The sequence below is a fragment of the Balearica regulorum genome, unplaced genomic scaffold (assembly GCF_011004875.1).
Source record: "Balearica regulorum gibbericeps isolate bBalReg1 unplaced genomic scaffold, bBalReg1.pri scaffold_34_arrow_ctg1, whole genome shotgun sequence".
In the NCBI taxonomy this organism is placed as follows: domain Eukaryota; kingdom Metazoa; phylum Chordata; class Aves; order Gruiformes; family Gruidae; genus Balearica; species Balearica regulorum.
The window spans coordinates 334797-343009 of record NW_022679072.1 but is presented as its reverse complement, the minus strand read 5'-3'; the positions used below and the strand labels follow the sequence as shown (position 1 = coordinate 343009).

The 8213-nt window shown below is 50.4% G+C and overlaps 1 protein-coding gene and 1 long non-coding RNA gene across 2 annotated transcripts; both read right to left on the bottom strand.

Moving 5' to 3' along the window:
• Positions 1–3849: 3849 nt before the first annotated feature.
• LOC142599796 (large ribosomal subunit protein mL38-like) lies at positions 3850–6075 on the bottom strand. Its single transcript, XM_075741555.1, has 6 exons — positions 5966–6075; positions 5705–5868; positions 5411–5619; positions 5010–5082; positions 4411–4456; positions 3850–4024 (listed from the first exon to the last, which is right to left on the bottom strand). The coding sequence occupies exons 1-6, from the start codon at positions 6073–6075 to the stop codon at positions 3850–3852; spliced, it is 777 nt and encodes a 258-aa protein (XP_075597670.1).
• Positions 6076–6991: 916 nt separating this feature from the next.
• On the bottom strand, positions 6992–7759 carry LOC142599788 (uncharacterized). Its single transcript, XR_012833252.1, has 3 exons — positions 7657–7759; positions 7429–7561; positions 6992–7114 (listed from the first exon to the last, which is right to left on the bottom strand). It is a non-coding gene; the product is annotated as an uncharacterized LOC142599788 (long non-coding RNA).
• Positions 7760–8213: the final 454 nt, after the last annotated feature.

Genomic DNA, 8213 nt, shown 5'->3' with positions numbered 1-8213 from the left:
CCCCTTGGAAATCGTATACGGGAAAGCATCTCCTACAAACCTTTGAAATGTCAAGGGAGACCAAATGCATAGAAGAGGTCAGGCTGCAATTAAAGAACATTTGATTTCTCTTTTGCAGACTTTGTCTTCACCACACAGGTACCTAAATCAAAAGGTGTCTCTTCCCTTGGAGGCACCAGTTCACCCGTTCCAACCCGGAGATGTTGTTTGCAGACGGACCTGGAAAGATGAACCACTAAAAGAGCAATGGAAAGGACCCTACACCGTGCTATTGAAGACTGATACTGCAGTCAAAGTAGAGGGACTTAATTCCTGGATTCATTATCCACGGGTAAAAAGAGCACCGAGGCCTGATGACGATGAATGGACCCCCACACCCACCAGAGAAGTTAAGCCTCGATGAACTGTACCTGAGAAACAGGACTTGCCGAAGTAGAGGTTAAGTGCCCACAAAGCCAATTGTTTTGGTATTTAGGATTAATAATGTAGTTATCTCTTGTTTTGGGGGGGTAGGAGAAAGCATTTTAAAATGGATAAAATGGTTCCAGAATCAGGAAATTCTGTGCATGTATTAGAAAGCAGCATAAAAAGAGAGAGGCTAAAGGACAGCTGCCAGAATTGTTCTCTACCCCACTGAGAAGAAAAGGAGCACGTACAAACAGTTACCGCCAGGGAATTACGGCCCAACAAAGCCCGTCTAGCTCAACGGCCAGGGGCCACTGCTGCCTGTCCCACACGCGTTTTACCATGTGAGAACAGCTCACAAGCGCAGGCTGAGCCTTCAGCCTACAAAAAGCATCGCCACGGCCACAGAGACCTCCTAGACTATTCACGAAAAATAATTCTTTTATTTCTTTCTCTATCTGTAATATATATAAAGAGATGATAGTTCATTTTTATTAATGTAGCTAAATATATTTTATGAATACCTTATTTGGAGAACATTTTTTTTCCTAACTCAGCAAGTATTGTTATAGCCAGTGAAGGAAATCTCTAAGAATGGCCCTTTAAAGTACTCTAATTATCGAGCAGCCAATTACGGAAGGCTAAGTCAGTTTTCACGCTGCCACGAGGTCAGTTCAGGCACGATCCACGCTTTGCACCTGTTTCAGAGTGAAAACGCAGCTCCCTTTCCTTCAGGTTCCTCTCCTCACACACAAAACCCCCCTCTCAGCCACATAGGCCATCTTCCGCTCAACACCGACAACTTCAAGAAAAACCTCTTGGCACCGTATCGGTCAGATGCTCTTCAACTGCAACCCTTCATTAAAGCAAACCAAAGCCAGAGTAACTTCCATATCAAGTCTTAACTCAATCCTCAGTAGTGCAACTCTGACACCAAATGTTCCTACAGGCAAACCCATCTGTAAACAAACGAGTGTCAAACGATTAAAAAAACCCCACACTGCATGGAAAAATCCCAAAGGATTAGTGTCAGAAAAGCTGTGGCAGCAAGAGATTGGAAAAAAAAGAGAGTGGCTAACACCAGTCATTTCGTAGGATGTTGTTCAAGTAGAACTGTGCCAGGAAGGTTTTCCTTATTCAAGCTTTTCATCTCCTTCCTCCACGTCTTTCAGACTGAGCACTCCCAGCGTTCCTTTCCCTTTTGTCTCACTCCGCATTGTTTAGTTCCTACGAAGGACTCTGCAGAGTTGATCAGCGATTTCTATCAAGTCATCTTTCCACAGTTCTGCAGTTCCATGTCCATGCTGGGGACATGTCTCTTGACTAGAGACATTGCTGGATTCTGGTCTGTTCTCAGAAAGACTTTTACCAATACCAAATTTTACTTTACCACAGACTATTGTTGAACAAACTAATTAACCACTGTCAAAATACAGGCCTGACCCACCAAGTACACAAGAGGAACACTCCATATTTGCAAAGGAAATCATCGGTGCAAAGAGAAATGACACGGGGCTTCTCCTCAGCTCCAAGCAGCAGTCTCTGAGTAATAAAGGCTACTTCCAAGCTTTCATCAATAGGGTTGTGTCAAATGAAAAACTACAAACTACCCCTCTGATTTAGAATCTCTGGTAATCTTGCAGCTTATCGAAACCACTTCCATAGATTAATTCATCTCCCAGTAAACTGTACAGGTGTAGTCAAATCAAGTAGGAAACACAAGAATCGCTTGACCGCTTACAATTCCCAACTGTTCGTGGAAGTCTTCGTTCTCAATAGTTTTAATCAGGGGCTTGAGCTTCTCAAGCTCAGTTTCTTCCCCTCCTGTGCTGGAAGACGAAATTGCAGCCTCATGTGAGCACGTTCCATTTGCATGGTCTCCTCTAACTGCCTGATCGCTTCCAGGGCCTGTAAAGACATTCAGAACAAAGAGCAGTTACATACCTGCTTACAGAACAGGCACAGCTCAAAATCTCGGATCCTTTGCACGAGCTTCAGACACACGTCTCAGTACCGATCACCGCCACTCTGCCGCAGGGACCTTGCCATTACGTTATTTTGAGAGATTAACAAGAAAAGGCAGAGTTCTTGCTGTTGGAGATCACTTCCAATACTAAACAAACCTGTCTGAAACAACGTTACGTAGCAGTTACACAGCAGAACAACAGAAACCCATGTGGCTCCGGTGTAAACCCAGATTTACCACCTCAAGGAAAATAAATCCTAAGACTCTTTTTTTCTGTTCCAGGCATATCGCTGTCGCTGCTTTAATTCCTTTCTTTCCGTCTCCCTTCCCTGAATGGTCAGAAACCAAACTGCACGCGTGTCAGAGGCTGCTCGTACCCAGCAGTCACCTGCCAACCACCTGAGGAGTCACTCTGCGCCTGTGAGACCAGAGGGCTTTGCTGTTCCCTCTGTGACCGCTAACGGAGAAATTACACTTGAAGGCAACACCTCTGAGCAGAAGCCGATTTGGCAAGAAAACTGACCTGCTGCTTCGTGCTCTTGTGTGGTTTGACGGAGCAGTGAATGTCCTTCACGGCTCTTTCGGTAAGGATTGCTGTGTATGGCCTCTTTGTTTCGGGATCCACACCTTTGTCAGCCACAATAGTCGCAATGTCTCTAAACATCTGCTCCAGCTCTGCGTGTCGTTCTTTGGACCTGCAGCTCCCCTTTTGATAAAATCTGTCCAGGAAAAACAAAAACAAAATAGTCACTAGAATAAATAGATACTATTTATCATATCAAAATTTAGAATGTATTATGGAAGTAACACATAATTTAATAAACATCACAGCCTAAAGAGTGAAAACTCTTCTAACTCTGTTAAATTTCACAACTGCTTGAACGGTTTGATGTGCAGCGCAGAAAAAGAATAACCATATTAATAACGTACATCGTTGTTACAGACAGTGTAACTGTGGGATAGGGACTGTGAAACAGAAACTATAGAATGAGGTTGAGATAATTAGTTTGTAACCAAGGTAATACGTAATGAAGCTAACTGACCATGGCAAGGTACAATGCTGCTCTGTTCCATGTACAGTCTCTACCAAACTGAACAATAGGTTTGGAGATATTAATCTTATGAAGTCGTTATGGACAGGTGCACCCACAGCAAGGGTACTGCGCATGCCCACACAAAGAGGGTCACCCAGCGGACACGGGTGCGAGACCACTGACGACCACCAGAGACCCTTGAGGACCACCGACTCAAATCACTGAGCATGCGTGACAGGGAGGAGAATATGGAAATGGATTCTAAGACATGATTATCATAGGACTGCCTTTTCTGAGAAAGATGATGACTATGTATGTTTTGATCCCACATAACCTGTGTGTTGGTGATCACCTGGCATGCACGTTGGGTGGAGCTATCCCCCGTGCATCCAGCGCTGCAATAAAGAATGCCTGCCTTTGAACACTACATTGGTGTTACGAGGTTTATTCCCGGATTTCGGTGACAACGGGCCCAACATCCTCGCTGAAATCTATGGGGCAGTCTTGCTTGAAGAGGAGAAAGACGAAGCGATGGCAGCCGGTTCCCATGGCAGGGAAGGGGGGCACGTAATGACAGATCTCCTTGCCCGACTTGATGTCGTTGCCTGGGATGTTCGTCCTGAACACAAAGAAATTGACTTCACTACGGATCACTCACTTCCCCACATCAGGACCAGCAGACTCACCCAGGACTGCGAATCACTCTGTGCTGCACTTCGACGTGACTTATGCCCGTTTGACAAGCAAACGGGTAGTAGAGGCTGCTTTCACTGGAAGAAAAATCACGCCCAGCGTTTTGAATGCCGAACAGCAGCAGCAACGCCTGGAACTACTGCATCCAGAACACAGGGGTAAAGACGCTAATGGCAGGAGCACCAGAGAAAGCCACGGTTTGTTGCCGTAGCAAACAGTTCTTTCCCAAGCTCTGTTGGAGGAGTTCCTGCCCTCTCCGCCTGGGCTTTTCCCCGAGCCAAGCAGCGCACAGCTCTGATGTGCAGTACTCACACCAGCCAGTGGAGGTACTCCGAGTTCGCGTCTCGTAAATGCCCATCTGCAACGGAGAAAAACAACTTTGTGACAACCTGGTGTTGGCATCAACCCCAAAGTGAGAAGGCCCAGACCCGCTTGGAACGGAGGGGGCAGCTCAAGACCTCCCAACAGTCCTTTCCTAGCAGAAAAGTAACTCATTCTTCTAGGGCTGAGCTTAAAACAAGGAACAAAGAACTCTACAGATGCAATTCTGAGATTAAAAGGACTTCTTGGTCAGCCGCTTCACTGTGTCCTGGTTTCCCAGAGTGAAGTGTCAGCTAACCGACCTCCCAGGCGGACTGCTGAGGGAGAGAGGAGTTTGGGGGTAAGCAAAAGATGGGCATCAGGGAATTGCTTCCACTACACTCTGACATAGGTCCTGTTGCATCACTGTCCCATCTCTCAACTACTCGAGATTTGGTGAGGCTACAATCTTTCCTGCATGCATAATACATCCCTACTTAGAAGATATCCCATCATCTCTGCCTGTGCAGCCAAAAGAAACAGGAGTTAACCAAAAGCAGAGTGAAACAACCCCGTTTAAACGTGGTCTTTTTAAAGAACCTGCTACTCACCTGGATTTGTCAGCCACAAAGTCCAGAGAGAGCCTTCATCTGCCTCATATGACACTGCAGGGGGACTGGAAGCCTAAATGAGCAACACAAAGAGAACGTAAATCACTCAAACAACAGGTCATGATTTCCAAGGCAAAGAACATGGGCACGGCCACGCCACCAAGTAATCCAGCTCCACCTGGAGAGCCCCCAGAGCGTTAACAAACATCAGCCTGCTAGCAGATAATGATCCTGTTGCAAAGCTCTGTCTTTATCACGTCCAAGAAACCTATTTTGTTCATCACAGAGGAAACACCCTGCTCAAGAAACCCCCCAGAACGGTCAATGCCCATTGGAAGCATCTGACAGAAACACCCAGGCTTCCAATGGGGTCAAGGGTGTTCCCAGCTCCCCTCACGCACCTCTGATGGAGTCACCATGTTCCCATCGTAGACCGGCACGAGGTCTTCATCCTCTTGGCTGTACTCCACCCTCAAGGTAACCCAGGGGGTGAACGTGGCCCCCTTGAACAAGTCACGAAATATCCCGCAGTGCTCCGCCACACGCTGCTTGTGGAATGGGCCGCTGGTCTTCTCCCACTCAGCTCTGACTTCACCAAGGGGGATCAGCACTGCAGAGAGAGAGAGAAACGCTGCAGGAGGTGGCTGGGGACCCAGAGCGGCCAGGGCAGGGAGAGGAGGTGGTGGGGCACGGACCAGTCCGGAGCCGTGCTGCTCTTTCCATCTCGGCATTCTGGCGGTTCTCTCTCAGCATCTTTTTTCTTTCCTTGATTTCCTCTGCCCGTGGCAGCTTATCACGCAGTAAGCTGATGTCTGTCTTTGGCTCTTCAGAGAGGGGTGAAAAAATCACGTATGTAAAAAACGCAAATACCCAACATACCCAAACCAAGAGCCCTGCAAAAGTGTTAAAGAGTGAGTGAAAGAGACACAAACCTCAAGACATCGGAGACTTGATTCTACCACCTCTGCTTCCTGCTCTCCTTTTCCGCCAGCTTGAAGTAGCGAGTGAAACTGCGGTATTTTTCCAGCGCTTCCAAGTTGCTGACGTCAGTATCTTCGTTGGGCATCGGCCCTAGCGGGGCTGCCCGCTTGCAGAGCGCAGCTGGAAGTGGAGAGAGTTCCCGTTTTACACAGAGAGCAAGAAAGGAGGCCGAGAGAGCCCAGGTGGCCAGGGGCACTTGCCCCAAGGGATGGAGGCCAGACAACCCGTGGGGAGGGCTTTCCACAGCCCATGGGGGTGGATTTCACACTCTGAACACTCCGAGATTGGTTTTAAAGAGAACGAGAGTTCTTCAGCGGAGAACTGGGATTATTGATTGCTTGTTTTCCTCCCTCACGTGGAGGGCACAGCAGCCTCCTGCGAGGACGGACACAGCCGTCCCTTGGGTAGCGTCTGGGGATGCCACCTACTCAGGCTGACAGTGATGAAGTGTTGTAGGACGCTTTCTTCAGGCTCTCCAGGAAGAACTGCTCATCCTCCAAGAAATCGTGGTCCTGAGAAGAGAGGGATGGATGGGGTGGATACTGGACGGTGCCACAGAAACGGGGTCGCAGTCCAGGGTGTTGCTCATGAGTGAAGGAAGTATCCCAAACGCTCCTTCGTGTAGTAAGCAGTGGGCAGGTACCCACCTGTGGTCCCCCCTGGGGTGTATGGGCTCCCCTTCAGAGCCCATAACCTCACGCTCGGAGCGAGACCCACAGAGAAAGCCTCACAGAGCATCCTGGCCTGGGGAAGGACCCAGCAGGGAAGCAGGGGCTGACGGGAGAGGCTGGGGACATCACGAACCCAGAGTCGAGCAGAGCTGGCTTCTCCCAGGGATGGGGTGAGGAGAGGGGCAACACTGTCGACACTCAAATCAGGCTTCACCCAGCCCTGCTCCCACCCAGCGGGTTCAAAGCCCCTTCCAGCCCCGGTCTCCCTCCACCTCACCTCCTGGGCCCTGTGCTTCAGCAGCAGCAGCAGCACTTTGGCGTGGAGCTCGGCAGGGCCAGCCATGGCCAAGGTTTCCCTGCTACACCCCGGGCTGTGCCGAGGGAGCACCCTGACAGGAGGCGGAAAGCCTGGAACAGAAGCCCGACTGTGTGGTGCTGCCGCCCTTAGAGGAACTGCAGATGGAGACAAGAGAGCATCCCTTTTTTTGCTGCCTGCATGTCCCTGCAGCAAGGTCCTCCCCAACCTCCCAGTGCAAACGGCCTTTAACCCACCTGCCTCTCCCTTCCATCCCCTCCTGGCCCTGCCCTGGCTCAGACAGCTCCACTGAACTCCTTTGGAGGACGAGGAGACCAACTCACATCAGAGGTTTATATACAGAGGAACTAAAACAGCCCCCAGGAACATCCCAAGCCTCCTGAGAAGTGCAATACAAGTGCAGCTGTCCCCAGCGTGTCCCTTCGCATCAGCAGCATGCAGGAAGCCTTACACAGCGTGCTGGAGAGGCCTCTCACAGGGGCACTGAGGGCCTGGTCTGCAGTCAGCAGCATCACAGGGTTGTTGGGCAGCTCTTCTCGTAGCTGTTCGAGCTGTTTCCTCTGGTGAGCCCTGCTCAGCCGCTCCTGCCCCGTCCCCGGGAGAGAGAAGCCATTTGCAAAGGTTCAGACCCTCGACACGGCAGCCCCAGGCCGAGAAGGGAATGTGAGGGGGTATTTGCCTGCTGCAGACGTTGTTCCTGCTGCTTCAGCTGCTCCAAGTGCTGCTGCATGACCTGCAGCCTGGTCTGGTGCTCAGACTCCATCCTGCATGCCTCCCGCAGGCCTTGCTCCCCTTCCTCATACTTCTGGGATGAGAGCTGCAAGGCAGAGCAGCTAAGGACAGGGAGCCTCGGTGTCCTGGGGCAGGGCTCCTTTATGCATCCCCTATTCTATTCCCCTCCCAGGACAGGATTAGGATCCATGACTTTGGGGAACCTCGGCTTTGCTGCCAGCCCACGTACAGCTGTGAACCGCAGTGCAGATGCTCTGCTTACCTTGGTCATACTGTTCATCTCCTCCTCTCGCTGCCGGACGCGCAGCGCGGCCCCGTTCACCTTCTCCTTCTCCAGCCTCAGCTCCTGCCAGGCCTCCTCCAGCAGCTCCCTGTCCCTCGCCAGCTGCTCCTCCTTGGCTTTCAGCTCGCGGCCCCGGATCTCCAACTCTGCCTGCTCCTAGGACAGGCGCGGGGGAAACCAGTGCATTACCTGGCCTGGCCTGGACACTCTCTCATGTCTTC

Bases quoted from the DNA above. Each gene is read 5' to 3' on its own strand.
- LOC142599796 (XM_075741555.1), bottom strand. From the start codon at position 6,075: ATGCCCAACGAAGATACTGACGTCAGCAACTTGGAAGCGCTGGAAAAA. The intron at 5,869-5,965 runs GAATCAAGTCTC...GGTATTTGCGTT, and splicing joins AGCAGGAAGCAGAGGTGGTA to TTTTACATACGTGATTTTTT. The intron at 5,620-5,704 runs GTCCGTGCCCCA...CTCTCTCTGCAG, and splicing joins AGCAGCACGGCTCCGGACTG to TGCTGATCCCCCTTGGTGAA.